The sequence below is a fragment of the Anabrus simplex genome, chromosome 2 (genome assembly GCF_040414725.1).
Source record: "Anabrus simplex isolate iqAnaSimp1 chromosome 2, ASM4041472v1, whole genome shotgun sequence".
NCBI classification, from domain to species: domain Eukaryota; kingdom Metazoa; phylum Arthropoda; class Insecta; order Orthoptera; family Tettigoniidae; genus Anabrus; species Anabrus simplex.
This window is the reverse complement of record NC_090266.1, coordinates 1,124,145,668-1,124,170,365: the sequence shown is the minus strand read 5'-3', so window position 1 is coordinate 1,124,170,365 and position 24,698 is coordinate 1,124,145,668. Positions and strand designations below refer to the sequence as shown.

The 24,698-nt window shown below is 38.6% G+C and overlaps 1 protein-coding gene across 2 annotated transcripts in view; it reads right to left on the bottom strand.

The window, feature by feature from the left end:
• Window positions 1–24,698, bottom strand: part of Lfg (Lifeguard) — a 132,646-nt gene that overhangs the window by 31,198 nt on the left and 76,750 nt on the right. For both annotated transcript variants that reach the window (XM_067139726.2, XM_067139727.2), the window contains one exon: window positions 20,798–21,068. In XM_067139726.2, coding sequence (XP_066995827.1) covers window positions 20,798–21,068 — 271 coding nt within the window. The remainder of the gene's footprint in view (window positions 1–20,797; window positions 21,069–24,698) is intronic.

The following is a 24,698-nucleotide window of genomic DNA, read 5'->3' as shown; positions in this document are numbered from 1 at the left end:
GGGCCTCAGAATATTAGTTCCTAATTAGTGTCGACCTCTAAGATCTGTTGCTACCATGCGTTTCCTTCATTCCCACCTAGATATACCTGCTCCCTTCACAAAGCAGCAGGTTGTTCTTATTGGGTCTTCCTGGATTTGTCCTCTCACTTCACCTGGTAGTCCTAGAGTAGAGAGTCTGATTCTACCCAACGCCTCACATTCGAAAAGTATGTGTTCAGCTGATTCCTCTGCTTCATTGCATTTCCTACATATGTTGTCTCTTATTACTCCAATTCTATGTAGGGTTGGTTTTTTTTTTTTGTTTTTTTTTTCCAGATGGCAGTATCCTGTCCTACTACCCATCTTATATTTCCTCTGTTGAGTTTCAACAACTCTTTAGTATGCTTCTTGTTTAGTCCTTTTTCAGTTCCTTTGCAAGCCTGCATCCTGGAGTAGTTTTCCAGTTTTCCATCTGTTTCTTTTGTATGCATTTTCCTATGTAGTGTCGGGCTTGTCCATAGGAAATCCCGCATACAGGTTCCGGGCCTACAAAATGTGTTTCTGCCACTTTCCTGGCCAGTTTATCTGCCTTTTCATTTCCTTCTATACATTTATGCCTGGTACTCATGTTATTTTGGCAATGTTGTACTTTGAGAGCTTCAGAAGAAATGAGTGGCAATACCAGACAATTCTGGATATTATCCGGACTGCCTCTAGTGCCTTAATGGCCGCTTGGCTGTCCGTTAAAATGAAAATGTTCTTATTCCTATAGTTCATTTTCAGATGTTCTTCAAGACATGTGATTTATATGGGTTGATTTCAGAATCTTCTGGAGCCTTGCTGTTTCATTGTGTGCTTCCACTTTCTCACAGAACGGTCTCCAAGATTTTCTTTTTGCTTTCCATATCTCTAGGTTATACTCAGTGAGTTTCCTATGATATACGTCCCACATACCATTTCTAGATGATATTCTATACAACATCCTAACCTCTTTTTTCATTTTCTCTAGTTTGTTGTTCCACCACCTTACTTTTTGGTGTGTTTCTTTTCTTTGAGAGGACAGTTGTCATGGAATGAGTCTATTATGGCCACTTCTAATGCTTTCAGTGCCCATCCAATTCTTTCTGTCCTCTCAAATTAGTTTGAATTTCTTGTACAGCCTTCCCTAGAACTTCTCTGTATCTATCCCAGTTCTTTTTTTACTCTGTACATGTCAATCCCACATAGTCTCGCATCTATTGCAAATTGGATGTGCTGGTGGTCTGCCAATCATGGTTTCTCCAGTACCTTCCAGTCTTTAATAAAGTTTGCAATATGCGTAGTGCTGAGTGTAATGTCTATTATCTCCCGACGATTTTTATTTATAAACTTAGGCTTGTTTCTTCGTTTTAGTGTCGTCAAGAGTTCCAATAATAAACTCTAGTAAAGACTCACCTCTTGCATTGCTGCCCCATGCCGTATGATGTGAATTTGCATCTGCTCGAAGGACTAAGTGTTCACCTTTCCTCTTTGCGTTGCAAATTAGGTTCTCAACTTCTTCTGGTGGGGACAGATTAGTTGAGTCATATGGGAGGTATGCAGAGCCTATGGTTATATCTCTGGGAGCTTCCCAATTTCCAAGTTTTATCTTTTATCTTGGCTGCCAATAAGTCCTTGGAACAATGTTCCTGCATCAGAACATTAACTTACCTCCAGATTCCGTGAGTCCTGCTATTCTGCCCTTAACTACCCGTTGCTTGTGTATAAAAGCCACATTGATAGCCTTGGACTCAAACTTCCTGATGAAATTGGCAACAGCTGACTTTTTATGTTGTAGGTTGGCCTGTAGAACTTTCAGTGCCATCCTTGCCAACGCTAGGTTTTGTTTTTCCCTTGATTACTTGAAAGTTGATCTGCCCAAGTCCAAGCTTGGCCTTAAGGCCTCTCTTCTTGAGCTCTTCAAAAGCTCTTTCATTAAGGGCCAAAACAGTTATCCTTCCTGTGTCATCAGTAGTTGTTGCATTCAGCACTCTCCACTCTTTTGTCGGAAATTTGGTGTCATGCTCATGTATCCTGAAAGGCACATCATCAACCTTCATCTTGTCATATGGAGGAGGAAACTTGGCGATGACCTTTGTAGTATTCAGCACCTTCTTGACTTCTGCCACCTCCAAATTCTCCCCTTTCCAAGGGTAGCAATTGGCCACTGTCTGTTCCAGCCAGCTTTTAGTTTCTGGATTTACACAGATCAGTACCACTGCTCCACTTTCCAGCCTCGGAGATTCAAGGAAGCCTGAAAGGCATCCATCTGACAGCGGTTTCATTTGTGCTATCAGAGCAAATGTAAGTTCCTTCACGTCATCCTCCTTCAGTTTCCCATCTGGAAAGTTTTTAGGTATTATTGCTACCTTGATTTAAGTTGGTCTTTCCGAAAAGGACATGACCGTCTCTTCTTTCTGGTTTTTGGCGGGCAGTTTTGTAGCCGAACTTGATGGCATACTATCCCCTGGCCTCAGCCTTTTGGGCATTGTCGGAGGGATAGCCTCTCGCCGATCCCTGTTCCTTGGCTTCTTCTCCGTCCAAGTTCCAGTCGCTATTTTGGCCTCCTTCCTCGCTCCCTTCCTTACCTTGTAATATGCACTGTTGCGAGGTGGTCTGTCGATATGAAATCTGTTGATTTTCGAGGCAGAAATCTTCAGTTCTGTTTCTATGGATGTTCTGCTTTGCTTCTAGTAGCAGTCTGCTCTACTGGAGCTTCTGTTGCCATTTCTTGTTTTGAGTCAGCGACAGCCTGTCCAATTGGGACTTCTGTCTCCATTTCTTCATCTTGGGCTTGCTCCTGGATATGCTCTATTGGAGCTTCCATGGCTTCCCTTGATATCGAAATTTTTGAAATTGGCTCTTTTTAAGCAAACATATTTCAATCAATCATAGGTTTTTTGGCCCTTCTAGGGTCCTGAGCGTCGTTCTTACCATCCGTGGTGAGCCATACAGCCATACATTGTCCTCCCACAACTTAGGCTCTCCGTAGCAGAGACCACGCCCCTCAGTCGTCCATCCAGCGGTCCGCCCCTGGCCCGAACCTAGACAGGTTTGTTCCCCCTTCAGTAGGCCTACTCACGTGGTCTCCACTTGGCATTATCATGACTGAGTTCGGGCCAGGCTACGTAGAGCAAAGTGATGTGTTGGTTCCAGCGCCCCGCAGTGAGCCTTCACCTCAGTCACCAGCCCCACTTCACCTGAACCACCGTATCACCCAGGTGGAGGAACCAAGGATGCCTCTCTAGCATGTGTGAGCGAGGCCTCCACTCCAAGCCTTGACTTGGGCTTGTAACAAAAGCCACCCATTCAGTCACTTTTTTTCTAGTCCAATTGCACTCATTTTTTCCAGTAGTCTCCCATGATCTACCCTATCAAATGCTTTACATAGGTCAATCGCAATAAAGTCCATTTGACCTCCTGAATCCAGGATATCTGCTATATGTTGTTGGAATCCTACAAGTTGAGCTTCAGTAGAATAACATTTCCTAAACTCAAACTGCCTTCTATGAAACCAGTTAGTAATTTTGCAAACATGTCTAATATAATCAGAAAGAATGCTTTCCCATTCGTACATGCAATGCATGTCAAACTGACTGGCCTGTAATTTTATGCTTTATGAAGTTAAATAGTTCTTGTGTATAAAACTTAACTTCCCTTTATTGCTTGAAATAGAGAAAATGAATATTACATACATACATAGCTACAGGCAGTTATGCCCTTCAGCGTTCAGTCTGCAAGCCTCTGAGTTAAATAATAATAATAATAATAATAATAATAATAATAATAATAATAATAATAATAATAACAACAACTTAGTATTTTCTTGCAGTCAATGGTCATAAGATTAAATTACAGTTCATAAATCCTTTAAGTTACACTAGAAAAACATGAGCATAATTTGAACGTGAATATTTTGCACATTACAGCATAGTATCTTGCAATTTATTATTATTATTATTATTATTATATAATAAAGGCACCAAACAACATTTCACTACTCACAACGGGGAGTAAGTATTAGTTGCAGCAGAAACATGTCAGCAATTATTTTCTCTGAGGACAGATAAGTGTGCGATACCTATCACAAGCTCCACCGCATGGAGCACAGATACACTGAGGACTTGGCCCGTGGTAACTGAACGCTGAAAACTGCCTTCACTCTGTCATTCCGACAATATTTTGCTTTTCACTACCTTTAGAGAGGGTTGTTCCTAGGCATTTCCTTCCTGCTTTTACTGCCGCGTCACTGTATGCCACCCATTCTTTCTCTATTGTATGCCTGTATCCTGGACTCCGTTACTTCCATAGGTCCGAGGCTTACTTGAAATGTCCCAAGGTAGGTCGATTCTGTGAAGCAGGATGCTACCTTACTTATAGTCCTAGTGACGACCTCTCCCCTGACGGGTCCTAGCCACCTGAGCACAAAGCAGGCCATGACTTGGAATATGTTAGGGTATCTCGAGTCTGAGGACCATGTTATAGGCAACTCAGCCGTTGCCTGTGGTTCTCGAACTAGGCGGCGACTGCAGTAACCCACACCATGGACCACAAAAAATAATATAATAATAATACATCTTGGGCTGTTACACAACTACTATGAAATTGATTGGTATTTCATAACAGTTCATCATATTCTTGTAATTTATATGCTGTATTATTAGAGCCTACCAGTTTTGCATTTCATAGTACTATAGCATGGGCTTATTCAAAAAACAATGTGTATAATTAATATGAATATTAACTTTGTTTCAATAAACTTTTTTTAGGCTAAAACCCAATTCTGTGCCAACACAGAATCTTCCCAGCAGCAGCATGAAGGGCGCTTTGGGATCAAGAAAAAGAGGGAGTCCACACAAGAGGGAGAGAGAAGAAGAAAAAATGGAACATCTCCACCAGTACTGCTCAGGTGCAGCCAACAATTGTACTGAAGTAGGGCCTATAACACATTTTTCTTAGTGGAGTAACTAATTTGCAGCAATTGCCTGTAGGCCAGTAGGCCTTGACAAGGAAGAAGTTTTCTTATGGGACTTTTTTTGTGGAAAATAATCTTCACTGTGTTTCACACTTTATCCCCCTTGAAGTAGAAGGTGGTGTGCTGATCATCGCTTTTGTGCTATGGGCATGTATAGTTGGGATTATTGGTTGGAGCTGTTTCTCAATTATATCTACATGTTTGGTGATTCTATTGTTGCGAGAATACTTTCAAATTTTTCTCGGAGCTTAGCCTTGCGCTCTTCTATGTCCTCACTTAGCCTTCTTTTCATGGGATTATGCAATTCCTTCAGAATAATGTCCTTTTCTTCGTTTGAAGGTGCTTCCTGAATGACTAAATTTGTATCTGATTCTAAATAGTGTTCATTAGCACCACCAATATATTTAGCCGCTAGGTGTATGTGTTTGCACATATTAAATTTAATGGAAGAGTCGTGGCATGTACAAACGTATGAATGAATGCAGGTATTGCACTCTGTACACTTCAGGTCACAGCCGCAATTCATTTCACCCGTTCTTCTGACCTCGTACAGTTCACTTTTCTTCGTGGATGGAACAGTCCATACATCCTCACCGCAAATAATTTCTCCTGGTTGTAACGATAATGAATTGGCATGCCTTAGTCTAATTTGTGAGAGTTTATTTGTAAGTTTGCCTTTATTCATGTAAATAAGGCGGTCATAAAGTTTATCTCTCACAAATCGCATGAGGATATGGATTGCGATGTCCAGTCTCTTAGGCTTCTTACCCTCCATGTATATGTGTAATTACTCCATGCATGCGCTCTAGATGCATGTTAGTGTTGAGGCCGGCATTGAGACGTTTACAATAAGCCCAGCTACTTGCAGAGTGTTCATAATTGGCCTCAAAATAAATACCAAAATCTCTTGTGTCAGGGTCACTTTAATTTATTTATTTCTTGATAGAGCATTCTCGAAAAAGCAGCCTCGTCTCTTTCCTCCAACAATACTCTGAGCTCCTTGTACACCTCCACCTGTTTCTCTCGGCCTTTAACTTTAGAAAGGTTTTTCCTCCAAGCACGGTCAACATGCCACGAACAGAACAGGTGGAATTTGGCAGGCATCATTACGCATAGCCAGGCACTGTAAAATATTTCTGCCATGTCTGACATGAACACTTTTGGCTGTAGTGTCACTTGCAGAGCCTCTTTAATAACTCTGTAAAACACTTCCATCACAAATGCATCCGTCCTATTTGATAGCATGAACGCGCACGGAAATCCTTGGAACTTGCCATCTACGACTAGGAGGGTAGTTAGTTCAAATTCGTACTTATTTAAACCATGTGTGCTGTCAATACAAATGAACTTGTCGCCGTATCGTAACGTTTCTTGCTGCGCCTCATTCATTATAATTAGAACGAAGTCCTCTGGTTTTAATTGAGGGTACAGCATAGAAGACATGTCTGGACCCTTGTAAAAGCGTACTATTCCTCCACGTTCGTCCATTTCACGAATCCATGCTTCGACACTCGTACTATCATTCTCATGCCGCACAGCTTCAGATTTTAAATTGTACTCTTGCTCAATGTTAAATAGATCTTTTCTGGTCAGAAAATGAATGCGTTCAATGACAATTTCACGAATAGAATCTCTAACCTCATCAAGGATTCTATCGAAAGGAATTTTCATCGCAATCTTCCTCGCTAAGTCATTTCTTTCCGACAGCGATAATCTCATGCGACCTAACTCTTCTTGGTGGCCTACATGTGTTGCACAAAATGAAACGTGCACTTCTCCAGACTGAAAAGTAACATCAATATTTGCCGCACAATGACCACTTATCTTGTTGCTTCCAAGTACTTTCTGGTGATGCTCATGATTACCCCTTGAGTTAAAGGTCCCATCCCTGTGACACCTGTATTTCATTTTAGAGGAACCATCTTTACATTCGTACTTGGAGCGACATACAACAAATTCACACACTTGCTAATTTTCTTTTTCACGTTTCCACTTAAGGAAATCCTCTTCATTCGCAAATTTTAACTTTCATTTGCGATACGAATCTCATGAAAATTAATAAAATGTGCCACGATATCGGATTTTGTAGCACATTCTTCTACACAAAGCGGACATTTTACTTGAGGTTGTTCACACTTCGCAGTCTTATGTTGTGAATTTTTATGTCGTTCTAAAGTGTATTTTGTGTGAGAGGTAAAACTACACAAATCGCACGAAAATTTAGGATTTTTGTTAGTGTGCTTTTTTCTTACGTGATGATTTAAAGTTTTCCTATAATTGAAAAATTTATTACACTCACTACATACGAAATTGTCCATTGTGCAAGCATAAAAAGTTCACTGCAATGTGCAATAAAGCAGTTAATTCACATAACTAATTCACTATTTCATGAAGTGGACCCCCAAAACACTGCAGAAGTCTATTAAAGCCGATTATGGCTGCTCCTAGACACAAGTCCGGTATGTTTATTTTGATGATGAGGATGATGCTTGTTTAAAGAGGCGTCACATCGAAAGTCATCGGCCCTGTTTATATTGTGTATTTTAAGGAGTGCTCTTGCAGTCGGTATTTTGGGGTTCATGTTAATCAATTGCAGTGTCTGCCGTTCATTTAACAAGAAGTGAGTATTTTTGAGTATTTGAGATTCTTTTGGATGGTATTAGTGCGGTCTTTCTTGACAATATTGAATTTATCATCTCTGAAAAAATGCTGTCTTCAGTTTTACCCACAATTACTATACAGTAGCATTGCCTTTATGTCAGTTGTCCTTGATTTTTTGTTTTAGGTGGTTAAATTGTTTGTTAGCTACTGATTAGTTATTAATTTCCTGTTTTTTGTGAAAATGAAGAAATTTATGTTTATATATTATTTGATGAAAAATTTAAAATAAAATATATAAAACAAAAAATATTCTTCTCCTCTTACTGCCTTTCTCATATATGTGGATTCGGGGGTGTGACATGTCTCGCTTCATGGCGCCAACTCTGTGGAGGGATGTAATCACCAGCCCTCAGATTTTAGGGAAAGACGTATTTTGTTCTTGAAGAAATGACTAAAAATGAAGTTGTATATACACGTTTCATGTATTTATCAAGTTAGAAACTTACTCCTATTGTGCTTAAAAATGTCTGAATTGACGTTAAAACCTATATAATTCTTATTTTTATCCCTAAAACGGTTAAAAATGCCTTTCAGTATATTTCGAGAAAATAAAATATTTGCTGGCTTATGTTCAGTCTTTACGAAAATTTTAAAATCGGGAAGCTATAAACCACTCTCTCTGAAATGCCTTAAGAACCTCCTGCAGTGAACACTCCCGTAGTTTGTCACAAGGCAGAAGATGACAGTATCCGTTGACTTCTGGGGAAAAGAACTGCATTTCATTCTGTGAGAATATTTTGGTGTTCCCGTTTGTTCAGTGCATGAATTATGCTGAAAGTGTCAGGTTACAACTCTTCTTTAATTAAAAAGTGGTTACAGGAGTTGCTCCTGTGACGTTTGCAGCAAAGAGGTGAATAAAGTTGTTTATTTCCCCGTAACGAGTTATTAACTGCAGTTAAGAATTGTTTAATTCTTGTGCGTTATTCTGTTTGCAGTAATAACCAGAAATTTTCATCCTGTTAGGGTGTTGTAGGAATTTAAAAAAATCACACAAATAAGTAGTATAGTACTAGCCTATATTAATTAACTTATTAACGGGCAAGTTGGCCATGCGGTTAGGAGCGCGCAGCTGTGAGCTCGCATCCGGGAGATAGTGGGTTTGAACCCCACTGTCAGCAGCCGTGAAGATGGTTTTCCGTAGTTTCCCATTTTCACATCAGTCAATCGGCAGCTCCGCCAACTCGGCACTTTGAACGAACCAGCTCAAAGGTGGTGTTAATGCAGACATAATGAAGCTGAGGAGAGTCTGATGTCCTTATATACCTATGCGGGGTATTAATACTCTTTAAATTATGCAAGAAAGCTTTCTAGAAGCGACCTTTTAACTCTGCCCAATTTCCCCTACCTTATAGTACAACTGAAATCCGTCTGCGAGCAAGGCTAACGTTAGCGCAGTCCATCGCCAGCCGGGCCAACGTCAGCGGTGGCCGCAGTAGCGAGCCCGGCCCCCGTCGCCAACGGTGCCAATTTAATATATATAAAACAATTGTTGAGGAATGTAAAAATAGGTTTGTACCTTTAATGGTAGTAAGGAATGGTAAAGATCCACTATATTATCCGCTGGCTGGCTCGACTGCTGGTACGGATCTCCCAAACATACGCTCTCCAGATAGTCGCATGCAGTGTTGTGTTTTGTTATAGTTGGAGACCTTTGTCTATCCTGATTGTTTTTAAATCTTTGATTCTCAACAAACAAGTTCATCTATTTCTTCGGTTGAGTGGTTTATTTTGTGTGTGCTTCCATATACAGTATACTCATTTCAAGACTCATGCCGCCCATAAGACGCGGGCGGAGCAACTTTGGTCATAGAACTCCACATGCTACAAGCCAAGCTAATTTTCAGTTTAATCGAACTGCTCAACAACGTGAAGAGTGAAATGAAACTGAAAGGATTGGGGTATTACAAACCCGTGCAGCGCGTCGTTCAGCTAATAATCTTGCAAGTTTGAATCGAGCTGCTTTCAGTTACGATGTTTCGATTGACTACAGTGCCTACCAGTGCGTTGCTATTGTATCTATGAACTCAGTGTGCCAATATTGTAAGGCAATGAAATACAAAAATGAAGCCGCTGGATTGTGTTGCGCAAATGGAAAAATGAAATTAGTGCCATTGATTCCACCACCAGATCCATTGTACTCAGTTTCAGGAACAAGAACAGATTCCATATATTTCCTTACAAATATCCAAAAAATATAGACCTGCTGAACAGTTCACATCTATGTTAGTCTATCAGGGTAATTTCTAGGTAGTGATATGCTGTGACCTATTTCAGCATTTCCTTATTCACAATCAAGATATTCATATTGCAGGTAATGAAAATACATTTTTCCAGTAGTTTGTTATTAACTTTTGGTAGCAGTAGAAAATTAACTCATTCGATGTTGATAACGTAATCATTTGCATTATTCTGATTTTTGCGTGCAGTACAGACTGAATTCGAGTTCGTTCCATTGTAATTTATTTTTGACAGAACAACATTTGTCGGGTCAGCTAGTTAAAAATAAATGTGTAAGAAAGGAAGATATAAAAATTAGGACTATTAAGCAGTACCATATGGCTGATAAAACAGGCATGAGGGAGTTTTTAATAAGTAACTATGATTGGTGGGAAACAGTAAATAAAAATGTAAACAGACTCTGGGATGGGTTTAAAGCAATTGTTGAGGAATGTGAAAATAGGTTTGTACCTTTAAAAGTGATAAGGAATGGTAAAGATCCACTATATTACGGTATAACAAAGAAGTAAAGAGACTAGGAAGGAGATGCAAGTTGGAAAGAGATTGAGTTAGAAATGGCTCTGGAAGTAAGGAGAAATTGAAGGAACTTACTAGGAAATTGAATCTAGCAAAGAAGTCAGCATAATTGACAGCCATACAATTTTAGTGAAAAATGGAAGAGTATGTATAGGTACTTTAAGGCAGAAACAGGTTCCAGGAATCATTAATGAACAAGGAGAGTGTGTGTGTGCAAGGATCTTCAAAAGGCAGAAGTATTCTGTCAGCAGTGTGTAAGAGATTGTTGGTTCCAAGGATAATGTGCAGACAGAGGAGGTAAGTGATACTAAAGAAGTGTTAAAATTTACCTAGGACAAGAATGACATTTACAGTAAGATACAAAAGTTGAAAACTAGAAAAGCAGCTAGAATTCATAAGGTTTCAGGGGATATGCTAAAGACAATGGGTTGGATATAGTACCATGTCTGAAGTACTTATTTGATTATTGTTTGCATTTAGGAGCTATACCAAATGAATGGAGAGTCGCTATAGTAGCCCCTGTGTATAAAGGAAAGGGTGATGGACATAAAGCTAAAAATTACAGTCCATTCAGTTTGACATGCATTGCATGTAAACGTTGGGAAAGCAATGTTTCTAATTATAAAAGACATGTTTGAAAAATTAATAACTGGTTTGATAGAAGGCAGTTTGGGTTTAGGAAAGGTTGTTCCACTGAAGCTCAGCTTGTAGGATTCCAGCAAAATATAGCAGATATCCTGGATTCAGGAGGCCAGTTGGACTGTATCACGATTGAGCTATGGTGGGCATTTGATAGGGTGGATCATGGGAGACTACTGGCAAAAATGAGTGCAATTGGACTTGAGAAAAGAGTGACTGAATGGGTGGCTCTGTTTCTAGAAAATAGGACTCAGAGAATGACAGTAGGCGGAGCTTTATCTGTCTCTAATAATTAAGAGGGGAATTCCTCAAGGCAGTATTATTAGACTTTTACGGTTTCTTATATGATATGTGTAAAGTGGAATCAAAGATGAGGCTTTTTGCAGGTGATGTTATTCTGTACAGAGTAATAAATAAGTTACAAGATTGTGGGCAACTGCAAAATGACCTCGATAATGTTGTGAGATGGACAGTAGGCAATGGTATGATGATAAACGGGGTTAAAAGCCAGGTTGTGACTTTCAAAAATAGGAAAAGTCCTCATTTTCAATTACTGGGTTGTTGGGATGAAAGTTTCCATTGGGGATCATTGTAAATACCTAGGTCTTAAATTAAGGAAAGATCTTCATTGGGGTAATCACATAAATATGATTGTAAATAAAGGGTACCTATCTCTCCACTTGGTTATGAAGGTATTTAGGGGTTGTAGTAAGATTGTAAAAGGAGAGGGCATATAAGTCTGTTTTTTTTAAATTTCATGTTTGCTATTTCTAGCCGAGTGCAGCCCATGAAAGGCAGACCCTCCGATGTGCGTGGGCGGCATCTGCCATGTGTAGGTGACTGCGTGTTGTTATGGCGGAGGATAGTGTTATGTGTGATTTGCAGGGATGTTGGGGACAGCACAAACACCCAGTCCCTGGGCCATTGAAATTAACCAGTGAATGTTAAAATCCCCAGCCCGGCCGGGAATCGAACCCAGGGCCCTCTGAACCGAAGGCCATTACGCTGACCATTCAGCCCACGAAGTCCCTGGTAAGGCTGCAACTAGAGTATGGTTCCAGTGTATGGGACTCTCGACAGGATTACTTGATTCAAGAACTGGCAAGAATCAAAAAAAAGCAGCTCGATCTGTTCTGGGCAATTTCCAACAAAAGAGTAGCGTTGCAAGAATTTTGCAAAATTTGAGCTGGGAAGACTTGGGAGAAAGGAGACGGACGAGCTGCTCGACTAAATGGTATGTCCCGAGCTGTCAGGGGAGAGATGGCGTGGGAGGACATCAGTAGACGAATAAGTTCGAGTAGTGTGTTTAAAAGTAGGAAGGATCACAGTATGAAGATAAAGTTGGAATTCAAAAGGACAAATTGGCGCAAATATTCGTTTATAGGAAGGGGAGTTAGGGATTGGAATAACTTACGAAGGGAGATGTTCAATAAATTTCCAATTTCTTTGCAATCCTTTAAGAAAAGGCTAGGAAATCAACAGGTAGGGAATCTGCCACCTGGATGACTGCTCTAAATGTAGATCAGTAGTGATTGATTATCAATTTAGCAAAATAAGTATGGTATTTTAATTAACTTAATGCGTATCAAAATATGTACAATTGAAGCTGCCTAAAAGTATTTTAGAAACTACTTGACAGTCTTTTAGGCAGCTAAAATGACCTTTTAACACCTAAATATCCGAAGTCTAGTAATCACTATTGCATGTTTCTGTGGTGGTTGGGAGTGCAGTGTGTGTTGTCTGAATTTAAAAAGCTACCTTCTGTTTTCCTTGACCGGATCAAGGATGAAATGAATTAAGCATATTTAGGCTATTAGTACGATGGGATCGCCACTCCCAAGGTGATTTATTAATGACTTATAGATACTATGAAATGAGAATGGAGAGTGTTGCTGGAATGAAAGATGACAGGAAAAAAGCGTAAGTACCCGGAGAAAAACCTGTCCTGCCTCTGCTTTGTCCAGCACAAACCCCTCATGGGGTGACTGGGATTTGAACCACGTTTTCCAGCGGTGAGAGGCCGACGCGCTGCCGTCTGTGACAGGGAGGCTCAGTGTGTTGTCGGAATATTAAGAGAAAAGTGGTGGAACAAACACTAACACCCAGTCTATGAGCAAGAAGTAATTAGGCGTGATTAAAATCTTCGATCCGGATGGAAAACAAATCCGGGACCTTCTGAAATGACGGTCACAGCCAAGGATTCAAACAAAGTGAAATCCTTATCGAGTTTTATTAGTATTACTATCAGTATTAACATTCAACTATTGTAATAGAAAGAAGCAAAAATCATTTAGTTTATCAATTTTAAACACGTACCGGTAACGTTCGTTGTTCAATCTTGCCGCCTGATTATTTTTTAGGGACTTGAAAACGCTTTAAAAATATAGTTAAGTACCGTAGTTAAAACTCTAGGCTTTAAAGTTACACAAACATGTACGGCGTCTGGGACATTTTATTTGTACTATTGCTCAAGAATGAAAGAAATTCATACTTTAAAACGTGGGAGCGGCTCCACGCGCTGCGCTCACGAGACACAGTGCTGGCTTCACGAAAAGCTGCATCGGCTGTACCTCGACAATGCCTGACAGAAAAACAAAGCTCCTTCTCCACACGTGGCGCGAAATCGCCATGATAGGTAGGAGGTGCTAAACGCCGAGGTTTCTCGAGCAGTCACGAGCAAAGCCGATGATGGCTGCTCCTCGACATTCCCTAGACAAGTCACTCAGCCTACGTGATTAGAATTGAGAAACTATCCGACGGTGAGATAGCGGCCCCGATCTAGAAAGCCAAGAATAACGGCCGAGAGGATTCATCATGCTGACCACACGACACCTCGTAATCTGCAGGCCTTCGGGCTGAGCAGCGGTCGCTTGGTAGGCCAAGGCCCTTCAAGGGCTGTAGTGCCATGGGGTTTTTGGTTTTCGTTTACAAAACAATTTGTTGCGAAGCAGAGTGTAAGTTCGGAGGAAAGGGAAGTGTGGAAGGACATGGTTCTGCCTGCTAAAATAATCAAACCTTGCAACGTTTTTATATAACTTAATATGTTCCCTTCTCTTATCAAACATATTTATAATATGGTATGTTCAATTATTTTACTTTATCTCTAAAAATATTGTCATAATTGAATTTTTATATTGTGGCCTTCTGTAAGCAGCTCTTATATATCTGCCTATTTCGGTATTGTTCACAAACAAGGAAATCTGTTGGCTGTGTGTTTCACATGTATTTCAAAGTACAGAATAAGTTTTTGGGCATTACCCCTTTTAAGAAGTTCCCTGTTTAATAAGTTTTTTTTTTTTTTTTTTTTTCCCCAGTCCCTTGAAAAGCTTCTTAACAGAGTTTCACTGTATTTGTTTTTACCATTACTTCATTAAGGTTGTGATTTGGATTGACACATTGGTCAATATGTACATAAAATTTTTCAATAATATTGAGCAAAGTGCCTTTCAAAGTTGTTTTCACAATTTTCATATCACCTTCGATATCAGAAAAGTTGTGTTTCATCTCTACCATGTGTTGACCAATGGACAAAGGGTTGAGTTATTACAGAATTTGTAAAGACCATTTTTAAATTGAGTCTTTTGAAAGAGTTATGTGGCAAGTACTGTATTGGTAAAGGTGAAAATCCGTGCATCTTTCTCGGGCTCTAGTGAAGATTTCTGTTGGTTCTTCATTTTCTGGATAATTTTGTTTCTTGATACTCTGTTGTATCTGATGTGTTTTGCTATCCCGTGGATTGTGTTCAATTCTTTATTCAAGTTTTCAATGGCTAGAGGAACATTGAAGGTTCTATGAACCACGCTGTGGCAAGTTGCTCTTGTGAGAATTTGGATGGGTGGAATCTTTATTTTATTGTGTAACCTTTCTATATATATTATACGATAAGTTATCGTCTATGGTAACATACATCCAGATAACGTAATGTGTGGACTATTTCAGTCTCCATTGTAAATTTTATGTTTTGGTCTAGTTTATTACTCTGGTGTATGACATTACCAACGTTGAGTTATTTAACATAAAAAATATATTAACATATCTACACAAAGATATTTTTCAATTTTGCTAATTTGAGTATTTGAGGTGTTCCAAATATATTCCACCCACGTTTCTCAATTTTATCATGAAAACACAAAATGTTTTACTCAGGACAAATTTTAATAGGTTTATGAATTCTATTTCTGAGAAGCATAAACTACTGTAGAACCTCGATTATTTGAAATTTTAATTCAAAATCCCGCCAAATTTGAAGCAGCTCTCGTTCTTGGAAACATGAGGTACAGTTTTGCACCTTATTTAAATCGTTTAATTTAAAACGCATAATTCTTAATTCGAAGAACAATGTCTGTCCCATCACTGAAATTCGAACTTAATTCCAAACATCCTTTACATTAAGAACGAATTTTTAGAGTAATTTTGCATTCAAAATTTCTCCGTGTCATGATAGAACGTGTCTTCTGCAACGTGCTGGGGTAGCCTTCCGTACTTTCACTTGCTTCAGTGAGTCTTCAATGTGCTTCATATTTGCTAAGTTTGAGTAAAATCTTAATCCTTTTGTATTCAGAGTTTTAAGGAACGCCACAATACATGTAGCAGACAGTGTGCAGAGAAATAGAATCCGCAAACAATGGTGCAAAAAAAGCGTGGCTCATACCAATTTGTACACACTGAACAGTATTGTCCATATAAGAAACAACAAAGGTATTTTTAATGTTCCACCTTTCCAATACAACACACTGTTCTGTGGTTACATTTATAAAACAGCTATATACATAGATTAATGGTACATGTTTCGCCCTTACTAGAAGGCATCCTCGGCCTTTTAACAAGTCTAAAATGAGAAGACAATTAACACTGTAAGGTTCAAATTAGAATACAAGGTCATTTGTCATGTGGGCAATATTAAATTAAAACGTGATCAAATGGATTAAAAATCTACGTCAGTCTAAAACTATGCTTCTGAGGCTAAAACTCTATCATCTTTCCAGAAAACCTGCAAGTACCATGTCTAGTAAGGGGGAAACATGTACCATTAATCTATGTATATAGATGTTTTAAAAATTGAACCACAGAACAGCATGTTGTATTGAAAAGGTGGAACATTAAAAATAACTTCGTTATTCCTTATATGAATAACTTTGAATACAGAAAATAAACATGATAGTAATTTGTAATATTGTCAATGCCGATGAAACTGCATTTTTTTAAATGCAGAGCCCAAATGGACTTATGGTTTTGAAGGAGAGAAGTGCAAGCCCGGAAATCGTACAAGGGTGGCAGTCATTGTACTGTGTTGCAATGCACACGGACGTGAGAGCCTTCCCTTGTCATAAAATTCAATAACCCAGAATGTTTTAAGAGTCTGGCACTTTCCGTGCCAATACAAGGCATCTAAGAATGTGACCAGTACAGTAAGCCAAAAAATAAAGCATCTGCACAGGGGAGCCAGCATAATTTATCCTGATCTTTGAATTGTGTTTTTTTTTCCTTTCTTTGCATGAGGTTATGTTTGCCAGTAATTTATCCAAGTGCATTATTTGAGTTATGTAAATGCACCTTGTTTGATACATTACAGTTTAAGCTGTGAATCATGGTGACTGCAAGCATTAATGTGTCTTGGAATACTTTGTGACGCAGCAACGGTTGGCATTTCTCAATTACAAGTTTGCAGTTGAAATCACTTAATTCGAAGTCCCAATTGTGCATCCCAACAACTTTGAATTAATAAGGTTTGCCTGTATTTTGTTTTTCAGGTTAGTTTCAATTAGACCTATGGTTTTCTTTACGGGAATTTTTGGGTATATGTTGGTAATATAGGATGCTAGAGAATTATACTGTTCAATTTTTAGATCTTTAGTGATTTTACAGAATTCCATCTTTTCAAACTGTTTTGGGCAAATATGCACGGTTTTTCAAAAAGTTTTGAATTGTGAAACTTTGTATGTTGGACTGTCTGAAATTTATAATGGGTCTTATATGGGTGCCTGTCTTGTGAATTTTAGGGTATGATTTGGCTACTGGTAACCTAGGGTTCATGACTTAAGTTTGAAATTTCTTTGTCATTAGGGAGAAAACTGGTGTTTGAGTAATGTTTTAAGGTTCTTCTGAATTTGGCAGTGGAGTCTTTTCTGAATTATTTGAAAAGTATCATCTGAAAAGAACTGTTGAGTTTTAATTATGTAGTCATTCCTATACGTTACGTTTATCAGCCTTGGTTGCAAGTAACTTAATTTATTGTTGGTGTTTTTGTTCTTTTTTTTTTTTTTTTTTGCTAGGGGCTTTACGTCGCACCGACACAGATAGGTCTTATGGCGACGATGGGATAGGAAAGGTCTAGGAGTTGGAAGGAAGCGGCCGTGGCCTTAATTAAGGTACAGCCCCAGCATTTGCCTGGTGTGAAAATGGGAAACCACGGAAAACCATTTTCAGGGCTGCCGATAGTGGGATTCGAACCTACTATCTCCCGGATGCAAGCTCACAGCCGCGCGCCTCTACGCGCACGGCCAACTCGCCCGGTGTTTTTGTTCTTATTGAGATTGTTGATGTATTCTGGAATTCTATTCTTAATTTTGTATCTCACTTTGTTACGAAGATCAGAAGGAATTTTATTGATGGCAAATTCTGTTTATAATAACTGTGGTGACATTTTGGAAGGTTGAGTTATTAGTCCAATTGTGTTGTGGTCCTTTGCTTAATATATTGGTTTCTGCTTTGTTAAAGGTGACCAATCCCAATAACAACCTTAATGAAGTAACAAAAAAAAAAAAATTCTCTATGATGCAACTATTCCATTACTAAAGAAACATACAAGAGAGTAAGTCATACAAATTCTTCAACTTAGTTTAAAACCAGACCTATCTACCTTCCTTGACATCCCAATCCCCCACAAATGGTTCACAATTATAATACCCACAGCAGGGGATGTTCTCACCCGATTCAACCACATAACCTGCAAGAAATCATTTACGAACAAGACAGACTCTGATCCAAACTAAGCAGCATTTATTTTGAAATGAACAAGTTTTAACCAATTTTATTCATTCACACCACAACAAATTTGATTACCCATCTTTAACTGACCTACTTCAAAGTGGAAGATGATCTATTATTTTAAAATATTTAAATGTAAGAACAATACAAATTAAGGGAACTATAGACATGAAGTATTACTATTTTTAATGTGTCATCACTAGGGGGCAGATTTCTATGACCTAAAAATATATGAAATATGTATGCATTTATGACCTAAAAAAATAATATGACGTATAAAATTCAAAATATGAATTAATAGCATCTACGTTACATAGAAACTCTTATTACGATTGCTACAGGCTACAATTAATTTAGAGTTAAAAAAAATTTTAATTCTTCGAAATCTTTAACCCAAAATCAACTAAAATTATATTTCATGAACTCAATGTTACACTGCATACTCCTAGGCAAGGACGGACTCTGTGAAAGATAAACACTACAGTTACTTTCACTGTTTAATACTCAGTTTTAATTTATACACAAAACATGTTATTTGAATGGAACTTTCATACGTGATCTAGTCTCCATTATCAGAATTGTTGCAATTTATGACCACATGCATCTTAAGATTCTTGAATGAGAATCCCCTCCTGTTGTCGCCGAGTATCGTCTTGTAGCGAGAAAAACTACTTTCAACATCACATAATGTAATGGGAGTGTACTTGAATAGGTAAATCACTTGGAGAAAATTCCTGGAAATCTGCAGATGAAGGATTTCCACAAAGAATGTCACTTATTCCACCCAGGTACACAAGTCCGCTATTATTTTCCAGTACATTTTCTAATTATCTACACACCCTAGATGCTATTCTTCCTTTTGCATGCTTTAATTCCTGTTCAATGCACTTTAAAACATCCAGTGCATCGCTTAGTTCTGCACCTGAAACTTCCAGTTGCTCAATTGCTCCAGATAAAGAATTAAAAGTGGACTTTATGTAAGCCAGGTCCGCTTTTAATGTAGTGCTTGAAAATAAAGCATGAGCGATTTTTATGGAGGACGATTCTGCAGGATCAAAAGACTTCACGATCTTCTCCACGACATCCAAGTTGTTGCAATAGTACACTGCGGCATCAAGCAAAGTCCCCCATCGCGTTATAACTGTCTGGGGAGGTACGGGTAGTGAAGGTGCTTCTTGAAATTTCTGAACGCAAAGTGAAGCTTTTACAAACACTTTCTTACAGATCGATATTAATTTATCAACTTCAGGGTAGCTACTTCTGACTTCTTCACCTGCTCTATGCAAGGCATGTGCAAGACATGTCACATGGATTATTTTTGGGTATAGCATTTTAAGTCCCTTGGCTGCCTTCACCATATAAGGAGCAGCGTCAGTTACAAATAGAAAAATGTGCTCTCTTTGCCCCGTTTGGCCAGAACAGATTCATTGAATTGTCGAAGACAACTGCAATGGTGGAATGGTTTGTCTTCTCTAGCACTTCACATATCAGGAGGAACATATCTCCAGGCCGGTCTTCCTTCAGCGTGCCAACGATCACATTTGCTACATATCTTCCATCCACATCTGTGGTCTCTTCTATTGAAACCCATAGTCTCCCACGCCACACCTTATTATATTCAACATCTCTTCATAACAAGGGGTCAGATAGTCCTTCCTGAGAGTAGATTCGTTGGGAACAGGATGCTTTGAATATGTTTCAAGAAACTGTCTGAAGCTTCGGCTGTTAAGTTTCTTTGAAGGAATATTATATTAGATGAAATCATCATCTTGCAGAGACCTTGTGAAAATTGTGAATACTGAACTTGATGTCGGGGTTTCGAATAGCAGACGCTGCCTATTTTCGAGTGCAGAATATCTAGTTACACAATTTTTATGTTTTACAGTATTACAGTGTTGTTGCACAGAGAAGCGTTTTTCGGCAGTAACTTTTACCTCATAATTTACAGAATAATAACACTCCATCCGTACTGAATATGTTTTCACCGAACTCGCGAACAAAACTCTGCAACTTCCCACAAATTGAGACTTTAGTTTTAGGCATATTGAAAGGAAATGAATGACGGAAGCTCCCTAATGACCAAGGTCATTCAGCATGTTGAAGGTGGAAGAGGGAAGGGCGAAAGAGAGAGATAAGCAAATGACATAACTGCAGAATTACCTCTGCTTCCGTGTAAACAATAGCCCGGTCTCCAGGAATTGACCCAACTAGCAAACAATAGCTCCTACCTGTTAGAAACATTCCATACACTAATTTAGAATGGTTCTTCAGTAGTATATTCCAGTCTATCCTGGAAAATAATTTCTAGAGCTTATTCTGATTTTTATAAAACTAAATTCAAATGAAAATTACCAAAATATGCTGTTCTAACATTTTGTTCGAAATATGCCATAAAACTTAAGAAAGCCTAAATGTGCATTTATATGCCCAATAAAACCCGTTTAATTTCGATTATCATGCTTGGAAACGTGTTGAAAATACAAGACTAAGATATAATGTTAAGGGAAAAATATGACTTGTCCGAGAAATCTGCCCCCTAGTCTTCACGCTCATTTTATCATTAATATAAAAAAATTGTATGCCGACTTACAATAAGTAATGCATTAGTTGATTTGTTTTATCTTTTTAATGCTCTTCAGCAGCTGAAGATCTATCACGAGATTAAAACCAGTACTGTATTAATGTATGTTTAATATGAATACATACATTTAAAGAAATCTCAATCTATAATCGAGACTTACTAGAATGTACCATTTTATGTACTGCAGACTGATGATGGCTTACCTCAGTGCGTTGGTATGTTGCAGCAGCTGCACCCAGCACAATACTCTCTGCTAGAGTGAAAATGAACAAAAAGATCAAGTTCATGGGAGACTTGCGACGAACACTGGAGCAGCACGACATTATAATCAGCACGACAAATGTGCAAATCAAGGCTGCGTAAAATATCCCAGGATTACGGGCAAGGAACTTCTGTGTTGGCTCATGGAAAGTGAATAGTGCTATGAAGGCCGTGGTAACAGAAAGCTGGCACATAAGAATGGTGTACACCTTCCTGTAAAAAAATATAAAAAATAAAAGCATTATCAGCTTTAATTTTTAAGACTGGAAAATAAGAAAATGACCCATAACTAGTCAAACATCAGATTATTTCTTCAGAAATTATGTGGAAAATAACCACATTACTTGCGTAACAATTCAGTAGCTCATATCATGCCCACTGTTTCAGTAATAAATATTAATTGAAAATGTATGGAATATGACTCAGGAAACACAAGATAAGCTTTTACATACGTAGCAACAATTATGCCAACTCCTCAAAGATCAATGTTTGAATTTCTAAGTCAAAGCTTCCAACAGCAATTAGTTTCTTACAGCCAAGTTCAGAAGACTTTGCAACTGGCAGTCTAAATGGAGCTATGGCCAGTAAAACTTATACAATATACTGAAAATTATGAAAATATGTAAAATTGGAGAAACAAATCAAGCTCATTCGGGAAAAGCACAATTTCAAGAAATACCCCATGGATGGCTGATGAAAAATTAAGTGAATTTATATGTTGTAAGACTGATTTATTATTAAAAACTTATAGGAAATATGGACATAGAAAGAACAACACACAGTATGACCAAATCCCCAGAGAAGCATCACCTACCAGCAATGAAACAGTTTGAGACTTTCCTAACTTAAAAAAAAAACACCAGTATTAAAGATGTGGATTTCAGTAAAGAAATATGCAACAGATGAGAGTGTACTGAACACAAACTGCCCGCAAGCAAATGCTAGATCCAGAAAAGAAGTGGTCTAATTAAAAGGGAAATAAAAATTATAAACAACTGCTATGCACAAATAAGTTCACAATGTTTCAAAAGTCTTCTGCCATCAGTTTGTGAAAATACAATTTCTTTCCAGGTGGATTCAAAATGGCCAGTCCTGCAGTGTAGGGGTAGTACCTGCCTCTTATCCAGAGGACCCAGGTTAGACCTCCTGTCAGGGATTTTAACCTGGATTTCACGGCTGGTTTGAAGTTCACTCGGCCTACGTGATTACAACCGAGGCGCTATCTGACAAAAAGCCAAGAATAATGGCGAAGAGGATTCCTCATGCAAACAACATCATAATTTGCAGGCATTTGGGCCGAGCAGCAGTCGCTATATAGGTCATGGTTTGGATTCAAAATGAGTTGCTGCCACATTATTTACATCCTGGAAAAGGCACTTATTCTTTGATAACCATGAGTCACATCCTACTGAAGTCCTGATGGGGAGAATACTGCAATGTGCCTGCTGAAGAGCACAACTGCACTGATTTAACCATTCCACCAAGGCACAATCAAATCCTCAAAGTCAATCATAGGAGTTTACTACGAAGATGGTTTAGCTCAGAATTACAAGCAACAATTCCTGGAAACATAACCCTTAAAGATGTTACTTATGGCATTTGTTTAGAACGAGAGGAATTTCACTGCAATGTTAACCAATAACTGCTTGGTTGAATATGCAGGAAAAGTAGCAATTATTCTCATAAACTGCATCTGTTCTTTATGACTAACTTGCATTATGCTTCGACCTGTATTAATGCAGATGAGAATATTTAGCTGCTCAGTAGCTTGCTGGAAAAGGAACTGCTGTTGCTGCAAAGTGATATCAGTGGTTCCAAACAAATAAAATTTCTGAAAATATTGACAATATTCCATATGGGTAGAACAGTCACTAGTATCTTGAAGAAATTAAACAATTTCTCTAATGTCAAGACCACAAAACATAGTACAAATTTCAATTAATTTATTCTTAGTGTATCTAAACATGGGTACTGTTATCTTGAACCACAAACTACAGTTATTTCAGTACACTACATATAACACAGGCCTACATTCTTTTCGATGCCTGCAATATATAAAGCTACAGAATGCAATAAAATCTGCCGTCATTTTCGAGTTAACATTCTCATGCTCTCCGAACAAACAAGATTGAGGGAAGGGGAAGCTTTCATTGGAAACGCTAATACAAATTTTCTGCAAAATTAAATCAGGTTAGGAGTTCCAGGTGGAAAGGAAGTAGCAACTTCCTGATATTCCAATGAGCTGCTTGCCTCCCCGGAAGAAACTATTCGCTTTTATAGCATAATTCTTAATGAAACTTTTTGAGAGTTTCTTTGGAAGATTGTCTTGGATGCTGAAGTAAGACTCATCTCCATGTAGCTGTGAAAATACATCCTCCTCAAACTATTTTTATAAGCCTCTTGCAACCCATTTTTGATATTCCAATACTAGAAGGTAGTTTCAGTGACTGTAGTCTCTTACCATGAACAGTCTATCCTCCTAGATTTTCCTTTTTGTACAAACAAATGATTGTCAAGCTGATCACATGGAGGAAATATATTGACTTCTCAGTCCTGGGGCATAACAGCTGCTTTCATACAAATTTATTTTCATCACAGAATTGCTCTTAATAAACAAAGCATATTTTCTTCTGATGATGCAGAGCACAGTTCTATGCGAAACGAAAGAATTTCACCTTATTTTCTTGACACGGTATAAGCCCAAAAGCCTATAAGTATGGCCCGTGAAAGCATCAATGGAAACAAAGCAAATTTTTCACCGAAGTCTCCCTTATTTCTTTTTGTGCTTCCACAACCAGATTTTCACAAAACCAACTTTGGTTCTAGCCTATATTGGCTTTCAGAACGAAAGTAATTTTAACTACACCATAGTCTGTCTCTGGAAGGCCTGCAACATCAACAGCAACCAGTTCTGTAAGTCATCACACACTCTTGTGTAATTAAACATACATACAATATCCTTATAGAATGTTATGCCTTTCAGCGTTCAGTCTGCAAGATTCTGAATTTACTAAACGTCACCACAATCCTCGATTTGCAAATAGCGTTGTGGCCTCATTGAGTTCTATACCTCTTATCCTTAAAAGGTTAGAAACTGAGTCTAACCATCGTCTTGGTCTACCTCTACTTCTCTTGTAATCCATAACAGAGTCCATTATTCTCCTGAGTAACCTATCATCCATTCACCTCACGACCCCACCACCGAAACCGGTTTATACGTACAGCTTCATCCATCGAGTTCATTCCTGAATCAGCCTTTATATCCTCACTCCGAGGACCCTCCTACCATTGTTCCCACCTGTTTGTACCAGCAATCATTCTTGCTACTTTCATGTCTTACTTCTAAATTATGAAGAGCATATCCTGAGTCCACCCAGCTTTCACTCCCGTAAAGCAAAGTTGGACTGAAAACAGACCGATATAAAGATAGTTTCGTCTGGGAGCTGATTTCCTTCTTACAGAATACTGTTGATCGCAACTGCGAGCTCACCGCATTAGCTTCACAACACCTTGATTTAATCTCACTATACTACCATCCTGGGAGAACACACAACCTAAATACTTGAAATTATCGACCTGTTCTAGCTTTGTATCACCAATCTGACATTCAATTCTGTTGTATTTGTTACCTACCGACATCAATTTAGTCTAATAATACCAATATAATGGTCCATTATTGGACATTATAAATTTTCCAGCTAACTCATTCTTGGTTGCCTGCGTTTCGCCCTCGTGTGCTAAGTTAGGCTCGTCAGTTGGGACTTAGCACACCACCCAAGACGCAAGGCTAGTGCATACCGTGGAGGCCACTGCATAGGCTATTTGAAGCCACCAGCAGTGCCA